Raw genomic sequence first — 19,677 nt, forward strand, 5'->3', positions numbered from 1 at the left:
TCCACAGTTCAACGTCTAAAAAGTGTAGTTTTGGTTCTCCCACCTCCATTGTGAATTTAATCTGATTGTGGAGTTGATTAATGAATGTCAAAAAGGTTTGTAAGTCCTCTTTTGAACCTCTCCATACGACGAAAATGTCGTCTATGTAGAGTTTCCATGTTATAAGGTTCTGTTGCCATTGTTGTGCATTAAGTATCTGTTTGCTCTCTAAATGAAACATAAACAGATTACCATATGCTGGGGCCATCGAAGAACCCATAGATGTACCTGATGCTTGTAAGTAAAATTGTGATTTGTTTCTGAAATAATTATTAACCAATATGATCTTACTAAGTTCCAGAATAAAAGTTTTGTTAGCTTCACAATTGTTGTTCAGCAATGCCCACTCTAATGCTTCCAGTCCGTCCTGATGCGGAATCGATGTATATAGACTCTGTACATCAAAGGAGACTAGTGTGTCGTCCGCCTTGATGGTTGTAAGTGTAGCAAGATGGTTGAGAAAATCCGTAGTGTCCTTCAAATAGGTGCTAGTACCCTGTACTATGGGTTGTAAGGCTTTATCCACATAGGTTGCAAGGGGGTTGAAGACGCTATTCGTTCCCGCAACAATGGGTCTCATTGGTGGAGTTTGTAGTACCTTATGTATTTTAGGGAGTCCATAAAAGACAGGAGTGATCGGATGCTCGTTAGTTAGAAATATTCTAGTTTTCTCAGAGATCCATTCATTTTTCAAGGCTTGATCCAATACAGTTTTCAACATAGCTGTGATGTCTTTAATAGGATCCTGGTCAATTTTAATGTATGTATCTTGATCTGACAATAATTCATTGATTTTAATGTCATAGTAAGTGGTATCCATAATGACTATAGCACCTCCCTTGTCTGCCGGTTTTAAAGTCAGACTTCGATCATCTGCTATTTCTTTTATGATTGAACTTTGTCGTCTCCTGATATTGTAGTACTTGGACTTTGTAAAGTTTACCCTTCTGAAATCCTTAAGTACTTGTTCTTCAAACATCTTAATGGTCAAATTATTAGTTTGTGGATCAAAAGAACTCTTTGGTTTGATTTCCAAATATTTATGTTCCTTCTGTGGATATTCCATACCTGTCTGTGTATCGAAAAATACCTTCAATCTCATTTTCCGTGCAAGTCTGTGTAAGTTGATTTTTTCTACCAACAAGATATAGTTTACACTTGGCAGGAACACTATTCCCAAAATAGACCAGATTTTAACAATAAAAAATCACCCTATAAACCAAGAACTCAAGAACCAAGAACAAGTGACCCCAGCAGTGAGATCCCAACAAGTGGAGAAGAAACCACCGACACAAGAATCAATCAACCTTCTACCACTATAATACATACATCTCAAGAAGCAACTACATCTAACACTCCACCGATTCCTTTTTTAGAAAAAAGGCAAAGAGAAGAGGCCTCAAGAAATCTAAGACCAAGACACAAACCGAACAGTTAATTGTGAATATTTCACAGAAAAATCTTACAAATGATCAAATAAACACACTAAATCTTGGTTTATCTTTTGTACCTACTCAAAACTCAAATCTGTTGGAAGAAAAAATCAACTTACATAGACTTGCACGGAAAATGAGATTGAAGGTATTTTTCGATACACAGACAGGTATGGAATATCCACAGAAGGAACATAAATATTTGGAAATCAAACCAAAGAGTTCTTTTGATCCACAAACTAATAATTTGACCATTAAGATGTTTGAAGAACAAGTACTTAAGGATTTCAGAAGGGTAAACTTTACAAAGTCCAAGTACTACAATATCAGGAGACGACAAAGTTCAATCATAAAAGAAATAGCAGATGATCGAAGTCTGACTTTAAAACCGGCAGACAAGGGAGGTGCTATAGTCATTATGGATACCACTTACTATGACATTAAAATCAATGCATTATTGTCAGATCAAGATACATACATTAAAATTGACCAGGATCCTATTAAAGACATCACAGCTATGTTGAAAACTGTATTGGATCAAGCCTTGAAAAATGAATGGATCTCTGAGAAAACTAGAATATTTCTAACTAACGAGCATCCGATCACTCCTGTCTTTTATGGACTCCCTAAAATACATAAGGTGCTACAAACTCCACCGATGAGACCCATTGTTGCGGGAACGAATAGCGTCTTCAACTCCCTTGCAACCTATGTGGATAAAGCCTTACAACCCATAGTACAGCGTACTAGCACCTATTTGAAGGACACTACGGATTTTCTCAACCATCTTGCTACACTTACAACCATCAAGGCGGACGACACACTAGTCTCCTTTGATGTACAGAGTCTATATACATCGATTCCGCATCAGGACGGACTGGAAGCATTAGAGTGGGCATTGCTGAACAACAATTGTGAAGCTAACAAAACTTTTATTCTGGAACTTAGTAAGATCATATTGGTTAATAATTATTTCAGAAACAAATCACAATTTTACTTACAAGCATCAGGTACATCTATGGGTTCTTCGATGGCCCCAGCATATGGTAATCTGTTTATGTTTCATTTAGAGAGCAAACAGATACTTAATGCACAACAATGGCAACAGAACCTTATAACATGGAAACGCTACATAGACGACATTTTCGTCGTATGGAGAGGTTCAAAAGAGGACTTACAAACCTTTTTGACATTCATTTATCAACTCCACAATCGGATTAAATTCACAATGGAGGTGGGAGAACCAAAACTACACTTTTTAGACGTTGAACTGTGGATTGGACAAGATGGAGTGATTATTACGAATGTTCATCACAAACCGACAGATGTGAACAACTCATTACACTACCTGAGCCATCACCCAGATCATCTAAAGAATAACTTACCATATAGCCAGTTCTTACGGCTTAAAAGAATAACGTCAGACACTACGACATTACAACAAGAAAACCAGTTACTGATCGAGAAGTATAGACAAAGAGGCTACCCTAGCGACATCATTGAAAAGGCTAAAGATAAAGTCGATAGACTGGAAAGAAAGGATCTCCTTATTAATAAGAACAAATCAAAGGATATCCCATTTCTCCATACCTTGAGATACTCTGCACAAAGTCATCACATTACCAGGATTATTAAGAAAAACTGGAACATCATCAAAATGGATCCACAACTGAACAGACTATTTCCAAAACCTCCCCTTATTGCATACAAGAGGGGAAGGAATTTTAAAGACGAACTAGTGAAAGCAGAAAAGATCAAACAAGACAAACAACGGACTTTGAAGACGAAGATGACAGGCACATTCCCATGCTTGAACTGCGGGTACTGTAACAATGTGATGAAGGGGAGCTATGTGAGGCACCCCAACAGTGGACAAAAAATTCGATTGAATCATTACACCACATGTGATACTAAATCAGTTATCTATGGGCTCAGTTGCCCCTGTGGTATTTTCTACGTAGGTCAAACCATCAGGAAAGCTAAAGAAAGATGGAATGAACACAAGAGTAATATCCGAACCAACAGTACCAAATCTCCTGTCGCTAGACACTTCTCTTTGAATAAACACACAGTAGCTCAACTCAAAGTAATTATTTTGGAGGAAGTGAAAACATTACCTAGAGGGGGACAGAGAGAATTATATTGGATTGAAAAATTGAATAGTCTTTCCCCCAATGGTATGAATGAAGAATTTAATTTGGGTGTTTTCTTATAAGCTTCCCTATGAGCTAACTGCTATATTATCGAATGTTTTTTTTTTGATGACCAAACATTTTTTGAATTGATGCTTTTAAATAACTAACACAAGCATAGCTCCCTTACCATCTAAGGAATAGTCTCTCTTATGGTAAATATATCTAGACCATTAGATTGTATATGTCCTAAACACGACCAATTTTTGATAGGACTTATATTCTCATTGTTTTATCCTTTTTTGTCTTGAAATAATGAAATGTATACACACATCCACATTAATGCTACATGTTTGTAATTAATTGCCATAAAAGAAAGACATTCAGTTTCAACAACAGATAGACTGTGAGCAGGCTGGATTTTTCCTCTAATCACGAATCGATGATAATTCTCAATTCTATTCTAGATTTATGTTAAAAAACAAGGAACCTACATTACTGACCAACATATATGTTCAAAATATAGATTCTAATTTAGCATTGAAGACTCTATCCTATTCTGCTTATACCACATATCATATCGCGTCAAAAGTAAACATTGTGACGTCATGATGTTGACACGCATTGACGTCATCACGCTATATAAACATTAGAACGGCCATTTTTGTTCAGTTGCCGTGCGTATGATTTTGAACATATGATACATGCACAAAGACGTCCCTCTTTGAGGTAAGCTAAATTAGAACTTTACACCCACCACATAGAATTATCTTATAGGATTTCGGTAATTGATAAAGATAGCCCCTGATAAACCTCTTTCCGCTTTACAGGGCCCACGTTGTCATTGATCGCATTTCTAAGATTCACTACAGGAGCGTAGAGCTTTAACAAAGCGGGAGATTACCCAAAATCCCGACTACGACCTACTGATCAGGTAAACATCTATACCCTTTCTCTAATGGACATGTTTGAGAATGCAAACATGGTTGCAGTTATTTGACATCTTTACTTCTCATAATGATAGGGACTCACAACCCTCTTTGGTATTTTTTTAAATATTTTTTTAGGATTGACAAAGATATACCGATCAAGATGGAATTTGTATCTCCAATTAAGACCACACTAAGAAATGAACAGATGATTATACATTAAGAAAAATCCAGTCATGACAGACAGGGACTATGATGTATTATTATGATTTAAATAACAATATACTTTCTACTGTTAATACAGATAAATTGAAGAAAAACACGTTTAGTAGACATCTTCTGAAGAAGGGGTTCTATTCGCCCCGAAACGCGTAAAGAATATAGTATCTTGAAAATTTGGACTCTGCCTACTAAGCCACATTCGATTGGGAGTTCAAATCAAGTACAAATTGTCTACTATAAGTCATTTGAACTATAAAAAGTTAATATTTAGTTGTCTGGACTATGAAAAATAGTTACTGTGAATACCATGCATTGTAAAAATCAATTTTCTTTAGGTTTTATATGTTGATTATAAACTGTGACAAATTGCACGTTGAATTATCATTTGTCTAAACTAACCCCATGAGGGGCACACAATCCATGGATGACGTTATCATCCCTTTATAAAGATTTATTTTTGAAATTACTCAAGAGAATTTGGTTGTATTTTCAACTACAAGGGTGTGCAGGGGACGGGAGTGTTCCACAAAGATTGTGGACACCTGCTGTTTTCACATAATTTAGTACAACCCAGTGTCAGGGTTGATATTCTCCCCTGCACCCCACTAAGTATCGTAATATTCATACTTCATTTAAACTAAAAGGTGTGCACTAGGCAAACTTGTTTGAGCTTTTGGTGGGGCAGGAATCCTCAAAGTCTTCTTCGAGAAAGAAAAAAGAATCGAGAGAATCGAGTGAAAAATCCCGGCGTAGGTCGAGGAAATCGAGATCGAGAAGTTGTACGAGGAAATCTTCCTCTTCTTCATCTAAAAAATCAAAGAAAAGACGACACCGATCGCCTTCGTCCTCTTCCTCATCGACTGACACAAGGGTCATCCCATACCCTTCAAAACATGATTCGCCCAAAAAATGGGAGTCCTTTAGGGCTTTGATGATGAAAATCTTTGCGAACGCGGCCCAGACCCCCTCGAAAAAGCTGCATGGAGACCATGCCCCGTCTCACTCCAAAGAGGCGGCTGAACACATTCCTGAAGACGAGGAACGGAAGGTTTCCTTGCAATCGTCAAAGATGGAAAGGAGGCTATGGGGGAATGACTCCAATCAGGATTGGACACTGCTAACAGCATAAGCTGGTCCATGCCGTCTAGCACAGTACTGCACAGATTTGTATGGCTGAGGAAGTAAGGTTTTGCACCGGATGTGCAATCCAGATTACTCAATATACCTTTTGATGGCTTGAGGTTGTTTGCCAACAAGGCGGACGAAAGTTTAGAAAAGCTGCAGACCTCAAAAGCGGCAGCTAAATCACTTAGTGCCTCTATAAAACAGCCTCAACAACACTCCTACTCAAGGTCATCTTCCTGGAAGAACCGTCCTTTTCGAATCTACTCCTCATTTGGGAGAAGGAAAGGACAGGCCAATCAAAAAGGACAACAAGAAAATGTCCTTGTGGTGGAAGAGGAAAGAGTGTTAGATCAGCCCCAGCAGCGGCAACTGTCCCTGCAGCCGCTGCAAAGCCACTCTGAGGCCTTGACCCACAAGACCCCGGTGGGAGGCAGGATCACTCGGTATCTGAACGAATGGCGGGGCATTACTTCAGATGCCTGGGCACTAGAAACAGAGGCCTGTGGTTACTGTCTTCCATTTCAACAAAGGCCTCAGGACAATCAACCAGCTATATCAACATTCCAGACCCGCTCCATGTGCAGGATATTGTAACCCTGCTAGAAAGGGTGCAATAGAACATGTACCTGTAGTGGAGAGGAACAAGGGTTGGTACTCCCCTTATTTTCTCATTCCCAAGAAGGACGGAGGATTGAGACCCAACTTGGACTTAAGAAATTTGAACAAATTCCTCAGGAAGGACAAGTTCAAGATGGTGACCCTTTCTTAGATCCTTCAGGCTCTCCAACTCAAAGACTGGTTGGTTTCATTGGACCTTCAGGATGCTTACTTTCATGTGTCGATCCATCTCAAGCAAAGAAAGTACCTGAGTTTCGCGATTGGCGGTTCTCATTATTAGTTTCAAGGTCTGCCATTTTGGCTGATCTCCGCCCAAGGGTTTTAACCAAGCTGATGGCTGTGGTGGCAGTGAGTCTCAGGAGAGGGGGGATTAACGTCTACCCTTACCTGGACGGTTGGCTAATCAGGGCAAGTTCACCCGAACGAGCCCAGGAACATCTGACCATGACCTGCACTTCTTACACAGACTGGGCTTCTGCCTCAATTACAAGAAGTCACAAATGATTCCACTCCAAAATCTCCAATTCATCAGAGCAGTCCTGGATACTTCCTCGGGCAAAGCTTCGCCTCCCGAGGAGAGAGCTCACCACATTCTGCAGAAGGTAACAAAGTTCACGAATGCCCAGCATCTGCCGGCCTTTGGTTTTCTGAGGTTGCTCGGCCTCAGAACACAAATAGGGGCACCCCAGTAGTGGTACAGCTATGGTGGGGGTTTAAAGAATAAATACACAAAATTTCAAAAGCTGCAATGAACTTGATTTTGGCTAAATCATGGATTTAATCCTATTGACATCCAAATTGGGTATCCTAATGGACGGATATCAATACTCAGTTTCCCTTGAGAACTGAAATATAATCCAAAAATAGTATTATGTATAGAGGAAAGAAAAAACTTTTATTTATATTTCCAGTTTATTATATTTTTTGTAAAATACAACAAGTGAAAAGACTTTGGAAAAACTGTATAATAGTTTAAAGAGAAAAACATAAACTCTTGAGTCAAAAAACAACATATGAAAGATGAAAAAACAAAATCATGAATTAATTTGTTACACAAACTATACAAAAATATGTCGCAAACACAATTTACAATGCTTTAGATTACACATCTGTCAATATATCACAAAATGTGAAAAAAACTCTTTAAGTTTCAGGTCTGACCTTCATGATTTTGTTTTTTCATCTTTCATTTTGTCGGGGTATTCTAGAAAGTATTATTTATATAAGTGCCCTGGAAAACAGTGATTCAAGAGTTCTTTGTTAAGTTAAAGGTTTTACTGTTTTCTTGGTTTTTTTACTTGTTAAAATGCGTATTTCTGGTTCACTCTATATCTTTACTACTACTACTACTACTACTATAGAGGGAACTGTACTTACAGGCCCCTTTCTTTGAAGCAAAGTCCAGCATTTATTCTTTTAGAAATGTACTCTAGGGGACGCTTGTCTACAAATAGAAGCTGATCAGTTGGCAGTTGGCATGCTAAAGGTCTTAATGTGATTAAAAAAAAGACAAAAGCTACTCTCCTATTTTCACATAATGGAGACGATATTGCTGTTCTACGAGAAATGCAGTTGCTTGAAAGTGGGGGTGAGAACCTTGTAGTGACTGGGTAGGCAGACCACCTTCTCCACATAGGATTCCTACGCCTCTCCCCCTGACCCCTACCTTAAGGACTAAACAGAATAATGAGGGTTGTGTAGTCTCACTGTTGACTATGGTACAGTGCAGCGCTTTAGTTTTATACAGCGTTGATGCACCCCCAACAAATGGAGCCAGACTTTTTCACAAAGTTGTACAACACCTACAGGACAAACGGTGCAAGTCGATAATTTTAGCAGGAGACTTTAATGGAGTTCTTAATCCCAGGCCAACATATAGACACGCTAGGGATCATAGGGCCCTGACTTCTTTGATTAGGAAGTTGGAACACCATGCTGTTAGGGATTACAACTTTGGTCCAACTTCCTATAAGGTTTACTCCAGATTGGACAACGTTTTAACAACTGGGAGACGCCCGTTTGCTCTAAATCGAGCATACAAAACATTGGGCCTCATTACGAGGTGGGCGCAAAGGGATACCGGGTACCGTTAAGGACATCAGTGTCGGTAATCCCTTTGCGCCCTATTCCGAGGTCCCTTAGCGGGTCCCTTCCTTAACGCCTGGTTTTACCAGGCGTTATGGACGGGGCCCTTTAAGGGACTTCAGAGCTAATAACGGTATAGCAAATTGCGGTACCGTTATAAGCGCCTTCCCATTGAGCCCTATGGGAGCTGAAATGGGAATGGGGAATGGCTTTTTCAATGGGGACTTACCGATCCCGCAAAGTTCAGAATAGACCGGTAAGTCTCCATTGAACGAGGGTGGACTCGGTACCGGTATTGGAGGTAGTCATGGCGCTAATACCTCCAACCTCGTAATGAGGCCCATTCTCTTGTCAGACCATGGACCTCATTCTGAGATTGGAGGTAGCCACGGCGCTATTTGTGCCATGGCTGCCTCCAATACTGGTTCCGGCACCGGTTTTGTTCAATGGGGACTTACCGGTGCATTCCGACCCTGGAGGGACCGGTAAGTCCCCACTGAACAAACCATTCCCCATTCCCATAGGGCTCCGTGGGAATGGGGAGGGCGCTAATAACGGGCTCGCGACTAGCATGTTCCACACATGTTCCTTACGGTTCCCGCTAAGGGACCTCGGAATTGGGCGTTAAGGGATTACCGGCACCGGTCTCCTTAACGGTGCCGGTATCCCTTACCGCCCAACTCGGAATGACCCTCTGCTTCAATGTGCCTTTCCTTGATCCCAAATTACACGCAGCTGCACGCTTTCAGTTAGAAGCTAAATGTGAGCATTCTACGAAATGAAGACAAAAGAGCAAGCTGATTGAGGCGGCAAAGTTATTTGTTAGGAGGGAACTGAATGAAGTTTCTATCACAGCAGCTTGAGGGGCATTTATGTTCACTATGATGGGCTACCTAATGTACCTTATATCTCCAAGGTGGAAGGAATGAAGATGAGAGTTTGAAACACTAGGGCACATTTTTAAGTGCTTAGCGATAGACCTAATCCCTTACTATGCATGAGGAGCTGCTTAAAATATGATTTACAGAAACATTTTTGGACACGATTGCAGGCATAGTGTTGCTCCTGAGACAGTCATACTACTAGAAGGACCAGAAATTCAGCAGATTGCTTGAGCACTGCCTGAGGTACATGGCATGCGACCACTGTGTTGAAGGGACTGAACTCTTGACATGTGACCAGCAGGCCCGGTCAACGAGTAAGTAAAGCACCGCACATGCTGGTGATCAGTGCGCAATGCACGCTCTCAATAAACACTACTGTGACTTGTGTTCTGGTGAGTAGTGCCCTGCTTGTGTTTAGGGCATTCCCATTATTCCATTCTGTGCGTTTGCTCCTGGACACAGTGTCACTATATGGTGACACAGTGAGTGAGGCCAATCTTGGATGACCCGCACATCGCACAGCAATACATTATTCCCAAAATCAAAATTAAAGTTCTATGGGTCATATCGTCACTCACATATTAAGACTCATATTCCTGCAACCAGTGTGGAGTCTGGTGTGTGTTCCTCTCCGTATTTCGTCAGGGAACGTCCAGGGTGGTGTCTTGAATGTTTATCATTGATTCTCTGCTGGGGATTCAGCCCTTTGAGCCAGGAGGCCTCCATTGCTTTTGATTTATCTGCAGCGTCGGCTCCCATTGAGTCAGACGCATCCTCATCCAACTCGAGCCCAATATATTTTGCGTGATAGTCGGACGTATCTGCAGTACTATTTTCATGCTCCGATTGCCAGCTGCCACTTGGCACCAGGGTGCAGGACTTTGATGAGGAGCCAATGCCCTCTGCATAGGGTTAATTCCCGGCACCTCCGAGCCCAGCTCACATGATCAGTGTGCTTCTCTCGCTTTCTATGTCCTGTTGGATCGTCATTGCTGGTTGCCAGCTCACATAGCAATGAATTGTACCCGTAAATGTCTGGCCAAATAGCATGCCAATGGGGGAGCAACCTGTGGAGGAATGAGGGGTTGTCTGTATTCTCTTAGAAACACATGTAGCATATGTTCAGGATTGCCTACTTGATAGGTGTTAATTTTTAGATTTTTCTCAATAGTCTGCACAAACCATTCTGTCTCACTGTTGGCTTGGGGCCACCACAGAGTTATGTTCTGGTAGGTGAGTCATATGCTCTCCAGGTAGCTTTGCCATTGTTAATGTATAATTTTTCTCAGAGGCATTCTCTGCCATGGAATAGTCTGCTAAACTTTTCCAGCATATCTTCTAACTCGCATGTCTTTACGCTGTTGGCAAACCCAATAAGTTGTGTCATAGCTGATAAGGGTTCCTGTATCTGTCTGTCACAACGATATTTGCTTTTACTTAGGGCTGGTTTGGTTTAGACAGTGGGCCTCATCACGAGTTGGGCGGTAATGCGGCGGTTTTCCCGTTGAGCATAAATAGCGCTAACGCCAATCCCCCCGGCGGATAGTCCGCCAGATCACGAGTTTTCGTGCATGCGCACAGGGACATGGCAGTAGCGCAAATAGCGCTCGACGGGAAAACGGTCGAAGAACCAGTAAATCCAGTGCACTGTGCGCTACCGCCATACTGCGCTAATAGCGTGCGCCATGAGCGCGCGCTATTAGCGCGCAGGAAACACGTCACCGCCGGAACGGGAAACAAAGTGGCGGCCATCTTGGAAATCACAATCCGTCGGATATCACAGCCCCTGCAAGCCATCCACCCCTGTGAAGAGTGAATCATGTCACAGGAGCGCGCAAGTCAGCCCTGGACAGGGTGAGGAAGTCCAAATTTAGTGACCAGGAGCTGGCCGTACTGGTGGAGGAGGCAGAGATCCACCATGAAAAACTGCAGCAGCGCAAGATCAGTGGCCAGCGCCGAGCACAGATCTGGCGCAACATCAGCCAAAAGGTTTCTGCAGTGGGGCGCGTGCCCCGGTATGGCGAGGATTGTTGCAAGCGCCTCAACGACTTGGTGTGAGAGTCTGCAGCATCCTCTCACAGCACAGGAGTGCAAGCAGGGGCACTGGAGGAGGGCCACCACCACCACCACCCAAACTCACACACTGGGAGGAGAAGATGACTGCCCTAATTTACATGTGCACCATCGAAGGAATCGGTGGAGCGGAAGCAGGCACTGACATTGATCCGACTTCAGGTGAGTCCCACCCCGAATGCATGCAACTGAAAGTACCACACATGCAGACCCTGAGTGAATGAATGTGAAGAAATGCATGTGAGGCAATGGAGACACCCATAAGTGAGCCCTTGAACTATTGAACCGTAGTGCCGCCTAGACTACCCTGCACGTGCAGTGCATCAACAGAAGGGGCAGGGGACAGACATCCATAGCCATGGGACAGCTATGTAGAGTGTGAGTGTGCAAGAATACACCCCCAGGACCCTGAGCATAGTGCATCCCAACCCCGCATGTGATCTTGTCACTCAAACATTCCCATGCAGTGTACCTCCAAACTCACACATCACACCAATCACCACATGGTGACTGAACAATATGCAAGTGGCATGCATAATTGATACTGTCTACAATCCCACTTGATGGCATGAACTGCTTGATACTTATGTAGGTTGCCTTGAACTGAATCCACACCCTATGTACCCCACAGGCACACGGCAAACCACACGGGATGAAGATGACGGGGAGGAGGCCACTACATCACAGCGCCCGAGGCAGCGTGCCTCGACCAGCGCCACCACCCTACAAAGGGGCCATGCAGAAGGGAACTGACACCAGACCCACCCCACATCACCACAATGCAGCCCAACCAGACCGCTGCAGCACCCACATGTCCACAGGGAGTCTGCAGCCAGCTTGCCCCAAGCCACCATGCAGACTCCCGATGCAGAGGGAGTCACCTGTGGGTCAGAGCCCGATGTGGGAGTGACACCTCCACATGCGCATCAGGCAGGACATCTGCATTCCCCCGGAAGCAGTGACGCTGAAGGGATGGGCACACCACAGGGGACCCCAGGGCCAGGCACACAGGGAGCACAAACCCCACGTGTGCATGTGCGTCGTGTCCGCACACCACAGCCAGACGAAGACACACCATCATATGGCAGCCCTGAAGACCGGCACTCAGAGCCCGGCAGCCCAATCCAAGCCGGCAACATGTCCCCATGCAGCCCCCCCCCCACAACAGCACACAAGTGGCAGGCCGGTATCTGCCACACCAGGGGTACCCTTCGTCACGGGAGCAGCAGTGATGGGACGACTGGACGTAATTGAGGCCAAACAAGCCAAAGTTGAATCCATGGCCAAAGTGCACAGCTGGCACATCAAGGCCATCAGTGCATCCATACGCCATGGCTGCAGGTATATTGCGCGAGACAATGCGCGCACACGCAGAGTGGTGGAGCAATGCACCTCAGCCCTGATAGGGTTTGGTCAAAGGGTAAGGGAGTTGTGCGAGGAAGTATCAGTACTTGCTGAGCAGACAAGGGAAGGGAACAACCTTCTCCGTCAGCATATGCAAGCAACCGGGTCAGTCCCATCAACCTCCACTACGCACACGGAGGGATGATTTGAGCCTTCTCCTAGGCGCCATTCAATGCGCCACCTGAGGTCACACACACCAGAGGGGCCTGGACATGGAAAGCGCCCGCGACCATCGTAGTTGGACATGGCATCGTTGTGGGTGCCCTGAGAACAAACATGCACCTACCTGCACTGTTGTGGGGAGTTCACTGTGGGGGGAGGATTGTGTGCTGGGTGTTCACTGTGGGAGGGTGGGGGGAGGGGGGATTGTGTGCTGGGTGTTCACTGGGGGGAGGGGGGATTGTGTGCTGGGTGTTCACTGGGGGAGGGGGGATTGTGTGCTGGGTGATCACTGGTGGGAGGGGGGATAGTTAAACTTAGAATAAATCACGTTTCAAAATTCACAAAGCATGGACAGTTGTGATTGTGATTAAGTGATCTTTAATGTTCAAGTGACATGTGCAAAATGTAGCCGTCACCCATATCAAAGAAAATCATCAATCAAGCCCTATCTGGCCAACCTCCCCTCCCTCAGCCCAACCCTTTGTGCATGTGCAACACCTTCAGGCACGTCATCAGCTTCACTCCCATCCTCAGGTGGCTGCACATGAGCATCGGGGGGCAGTGGCACATACCAGCGACAGCAAATGTTGTGCAGCATGGCACATGTCAGTACAATTTTTCCAACTTTTTCAGGTGCATACATCAATGCCTCTCCCATACGGTCTAGGCACTGGAAGCGTGCCTTCAGCAGTCCAAATGCCCTCTCCACGCAGATTCGTGTACGACCATGGGCAATGTTGTATGCCTGCTCTGCTGCAGTGTGTGGATGACGCACAGGGGTCATGAGCCATGTGTACTGGAGATATCCAGAATCACCTGCAGGGGAGAGAAAGCAGGTTTGGGGAGAGGGTGAGTTCAGTGGGTGTACAAGGATCAGTCATCAGTGTCATTTTCAGCTGGATCAAGTTTCTGTTGAGTAGGCCATGCCATCTCATTGCAATATTGGCATCCAACCTTTTACTTCCAGGACATGCATGGTGTGAGGTTGCCTTACAGCTGTTTATCTATGTATTTGTGAGTTGTCATGTGCATCACACTCATATATCACATGAGGCCTACTTGTCATTTGGTCACTAACATTGTGGAGTGTGCTGTGCTAGGAGCAGCATTGATTCAATGGAGTACTCACAACTTGGTACGCCTCTCTTTCAAAATGTAACAGTACTCATTCCCTTGTCACTGGGGAAGCGGACCCTTCCATCTACGTGTGCATGCAACAAGTGGCTACCTCATGTGTCATTGCCTTTCCTTTGGCTGCTGTTGCATGTGCTGGTTGCCACTATTGTGTACTGTTCTCCAGGTATTTCATTGGCCAATCAGGTGACAGTGTTTGGGGGATGTACATTGGCATTAATCCGACTACTTATGTGTAGTGCTTTTGTGGATGTGCCGACTTTTGTGTTACATTTGCATGACTGTCAGGTGGGCAGAGTGGGATGTCTGTATTGTGTCAGTGTGGGAAGCCATAGTGCAACTCACACAGGAGGCTTTGTGGTGGTAGGCCTTCCATATGTCACTGTGCTGCCACATGTCTTTTACATCCTGAATGGGTGTCTTCTGCTGTGTTGGACATGTCCAAGGTTTCTTGTGCAAGGTGCTTGAATGGAAATGCTGCAGTGATGGTGCTGCCTATTACCATTCAGGGATTTCACTGTGTGTGACCAGCCCCATCAGATGTGGATCAACATGCATTACGGTATACATTTGTACTCACCCAGCAGCCATGTGTTTTGCCCTTGGTGCCTTTCCATGTACGCTGGCAGGGTGCTGTTGCGCAGGACCAGGGAGTCATGGGTGGATCCTGGGTAGCGGGCACAGCAGTGGCTGAAGGTAAGGTCAGGGCCACATGTCATCTGCACATTCAGGGAATGGTAATTTTTCCGGTTTCTGTAGGCTGCCTCATGTGCCTGGGTTGGTACGAGTGCTACATGTGTGTAGTCCAGGGCTTCTATTAAATTCGCGACTTGGACAATGGCATGGAATAGACCATTCAGCTGGTTCACCTGTGCCTGTGTGGCTGGCAATGCAATGTGTTCATTCACATGATTCACCAGTGCATCCAGCACCTGTCCCAGCATGCCACTGAATGTGGACTGGGCCATGCCATGCATCATGGCAACGGTGTGTTGGTAGCTGCCAGTCCCGAGGAATTGTATCATGGACACGAGTTTCACAAGCGGGGTACTGCTGTGCTGATGGCTATACGGCTGCCGATATCAGCCTGGATTGTGTCCAGCAACTGGGTGATGGTTGCCCTGTCCAGCCGATATTCGGTCACCAACTAGCCATCCGTCAGGGCCCAGGGTGTTGGCCTGACCCTGGGGATGGCTGGCCGCCTTGCTGGTGCTGCTCTCCTCCTCCTTCTCCTCATCCCCACCACCCCTGCGCTCCCATGGCCCTGGCGCAGCAGGTAAATGTCCACATCAAGGCTCCCGGCTCCAAATGGCAGCATGGTGTTTGGAAGTGTGTGTTGTGCATGGGTGGGTCCTTTGTAGGCTTCTGATTTGCATTGGTTTCACCTGGGCCCTTATTGCTGTCTCCTCCCTGCTCCTTCTGGTGAAATGGTGTTGGGGAGGGTGTGTTGTGCATGGGTGGGTCCTTTGTAGGTCTCTGATTTGCATTGTTTTCACCTGGGCCCTTATTGCTGTGGCCTGTGTTCGATGGCTTGATCTGTTTTACCAATTCCTTGACTGGCCATATTCGGAGAGTCTGTTAGAGTTTCTCCTCCTTTTAGGCAGGGTTTTTCACACGGCAATGGGGTTTGCATCAAGGGTACCGTAGTTAACGAAAGTTTAGTAGGAGCTTCCAGGTTTGAAACAGTGGTGGCTGTAGTCTCAGTGTCCAGGCTCAGAGATTTGTTTGAGCTTGGACTGGCAGCGCTGCTATCCCGAGGAGGAGAAATCAGCAGCTGCCCTTCTATGATTTGTTGAGGGTGACATGCCGCCATTACTTGCAGATTGTCTTTTGGCGATAGCGGGGTTTCTCTATGAGATGGAGTACGGGAGATTACCTTTGGTTCCTGTGTGTTGGCTGGTGTCGAATTGGCACCGATGGTCTGGATAGGTTTGCCATGTATGTCTCTATTTGGCACTTGGTAAGTGAATGGGTGCATTGTTCCCTTCGCAATTTCTTGTTTAAGTAAGACTTCTTTTATTGAAGGTTGTGATGAATCATTCATCATATTAGTCTGGTGTTTCTTATCACGCTTTCCTCGTAGCCTGGTGTGAGGACCCGGTTTCTCTGTTTGGGACTGATATCCTCCAGCACTAGACGTATTTAATCGGGAAGACATTTCTAAAATAGTTGCGTGCTCAGGAGAGGAAATATAGTTACTGCAAGTTCTACAGTGACCTGATTGCAAGGTTTGTCCTGTGTCTGATGGTATGGCGGAGCAGCAGTTTTATATAATACCAGACACCAAGGACGGCATGGCAGCTCGAGGTAACAGGAGCGATACCAGGATCAAAGGGGTGAACCCCCGCAGTCTCCTGGTAGCTCTAGTCCTCAGAGCTAGTGATCAGACAAAAATGCGCAGATTATTTGCTAAGAGCATGTAGGTACTGGAAAGCACTGGCGGCCCACGGTTTCAGGGGCAGGTATCAAGATCAATGGGGCGAGCCCCCGCAGTCTCCTGATAATTCTAATCCTCAGGATTACTGGTCGACGATAAATATCAAAATATAGGCAGTTCGAAAAGATCACCTACCGCAAGTTCCTCTGGTGGTGGCAGGCGCGGCAACGTGCAGGAGATCGTGAATGGGAGTGCTTCTGTTCCAGTTATCCCTCAGAAGCTGTGAGGTAAGGTCCAGCCGTGGGGGGGATCAGCAGGTATACTGCCGGCCCAAGAACCCAAAGGACCAAAAGACTCAGTGTCTCGACTCCACGGCCTGCTCCGCAGTCTGGGTTATTTTTTGAATCAAAAAACAAAGAAAGTGGACTGGAAGTCCTCGTTGCTCGTAGCTCGCCGCACACAGTATCCTGCAGGTACTGCAAACCAAAAGACTCAGCGTCTCGACCCTTCTTTCTGAAGAAAAACACCTCAGTCATCCACAGGGTTTCCTCTTTTGAATTATTATATCGGAGAGAACCTACAGATGGATTGGCTATGCGACATGAAACCTTAGCATAGCGTCCCCTGCTGACAGATTCTGTGAGGTAAATTTACAAGTAATCCCCTGAGTTTGACAGATGTCATCCACTGTAGCCACTTGTCTTCATAACCGAAACCTAAGGATGAATTATAAGAATCCAACACTAAAGAGTTACTGCTGGAATTCTTATGGATATTAGTCCCATATTGGTTCTCATGGTTTTTATTACTAACAAGGTGGATAGTTTTGGGAAGAGAGACCTTACTTTGACAGCAAGCCATTAAATATTCTGGCATCACAGAAAGTTCTTCTTCTGAAGAGGATAAATACTTCGTCCCTCCTAGCGGTTTCTGCTCCTATTCCCTTGAGGCCCTTCTCGCAGGTGATCCACACGGCTAATACCATCTCCAGGGTCAGTATCAGGTAGAGGCTGCCTTCCCCTGGCCACCTGGGAGGAGACTTTACGCAGGGATTCTGTGAGTATTCCGCAGGAGTAATCACACAATGTGGAACATAACGATATCCACCATAATTTCAATAATTACTGGAAAAACAGGAAGGACTAAATAGAAATAATATCTAGTGAACAAGTAACAATAAACACAGAACATATTCACTGGGGCATATTTCGGGTGTTTATTCACTGCATCCAAATATCAGAATACATAAAAACAAGGCGATAAATCAAAACCAAAACAATAATGAAATACTAAATAAATGAACGCAGTAAAACTAATGGTGGGGCGCATCAAATACTGGGACACCCTTGTTGTAGGATTCCCCATTTGTTGAAACATTTGCCCGTTTAATGAGGCTCACACCAGGTTCATACCATGGTCCCCAATCTATTACCGTTGCAGCATGAAGACTTTCAACCCCTCGCAGCGTCCATTTGCCACAGAGAGTGGTGGATGTCCGGCGGCTTAAATGCTAATAAGTATGCCTGCAACACATGTGTGGCAAGGACCAGCACAGAAGGTGCTTCCAGCCCCGTTGAATTGCAAGGATCGATCTAGTGGTGAAAACGATAAACAATGTCACACAATGATGTGTAAGACTGGTATTGTAGATACATTGGGGCTACAATTATGTTGGGATTTGTGAACCATGTAACGAATTGGCCTGATAGTAAAAAGCGGTATGTACAACCGTCGCTGACCGTACTGTAAACAGGAAACATGTTGATATTTTTCCTCAACGGAAAGTAGACCTTTTCAAACACAGGACATTGCCGTAAACCTTTCTCATGGTATGCAACTATCAAGTGATATGTCCATATGTAGCTTGTTTGGCCTTTTGGTTTTTGTGTTCCTCTCTGTGTGATTAACAATTTCTTTTACTCTGGCTGGGATTTGAAAATAATATACAACCAACAAAATGTATCTGACATGTGTGAGCCGGTCATTAACCGCCTTAGCTTCAATTTAATCATTACTACAGTATGATACCAATCATATGTTCAACACATCACGTTCACCTGCTTCAAAGTTGCTTAAATGTGTGATTGAATGTTAAAAAAATGTACTTCTTCCTTTCAAAACTGCATGCGTGTATATATATATATATATATATATATATATTATATAGCACGAGTCTAGCTGTGAAACAGTAGAGCACTGTGCAGCCATTGGATACAGTAGATTGGGATATACCATTAAGGGTGCAGTTATAAGGCTGTGTAGAGAAGGGATTTGGGGTGTTACAGCCTGGGGATAAAGGTTAGGGAGGACTATTCCACATGGCAAGCTCTAATTAAATGTTTTTTTATTGAGGGCCTTGTCATTGACAGTTTCTACATTTGTCACAGGCATATTTTATAATGCAACTGGACAGATGACCTGCTACAGTATATATCAAGAGTTTGCCAAATGTTCTGATCCTACAGGCTGCGGCACAGGGATGAGCGCCAGAGCATGGGACTATCAGGTACGCATATTATTGTTTGTTTCATTTAAAAGTTTTCATCCATGCATCATCAGTTAATAGAAGCCGTTGTATTACTTTATCCCTCCTCTTCTTTGTCAAAATCCTTAAAGAGCAGGGGCGAGGCACTATTAAGATACCCTTCCCTATAATGTCGAATGCACTAATATCGACAGTCAAAATGTCGAAAAAAAATGTCGAAAAAAATAATGTAGAAAAGCAATAATGTCGAATTTTTTTCTACATTCGGATTTTTAGAAATAAATAAATAAATATATATAATTAAAATGTGGTGAATATGAGGGGTGAGAGGGTGGTGGGGGGGTGGCAGGGGGGTGTTTGGTGAGGGGGTTGGGGGGAACCCCCTAGTAAATGATATTTTCCTTGTGTATTTATTTATTGAATACATAAAAAAATAAATATATAATTAAAATGTGTTGAGTATGAGGGGTGAGAGGGTGGTGGAGGGGGTGGGGGGTGGCAGGGGGGTGTTGGGTAAGGGGGGTTGGGGGGAAACCCCCACCCCTAGTAAATGATACTCTTCTTGTTTATTTATT

General features: G+C 44.5%; 1 protein-coding gene across 1 annotated transcript in view; it reads left to right on the forward strand.

The window, feature by feature from the left end:
- DPP7 (dipeptidyl peptidase 7) overlaps nucleotides 1-19,677 on the forward strand; it is a 3,316,481-nt gene that overhangs the window by 2,893,479 nt on the left and 403,325 nt on the right. The window contains exon 8 of the mRNA XM_069612152.1: nucleotides 19,005-19,123. Within this exon, the coding sequence (XP_069468253.1) occupies nucleotides 19,005-19,123 (119 nt within the window). The remainder of the gene's footprint in view (nucleotides 1-19,004; nucleotides 19,124-19,677) is intronic.

Source organism: Ambystoma mexicanum, chromosome 8, assembly GCF_040938575.1.
Source record: "Ambystoma mexicanum isolate Mex_15411 chromosome 8, UKY_AmexF1_1, whole genome shotgun sequence".
NCBI classification, from domain to species: Eukaryota; Metazoa; Chordata; class Amphibia; order Caudata; family Ambystomatidae; genus Ambystoma; species Ambystoma mexicanum.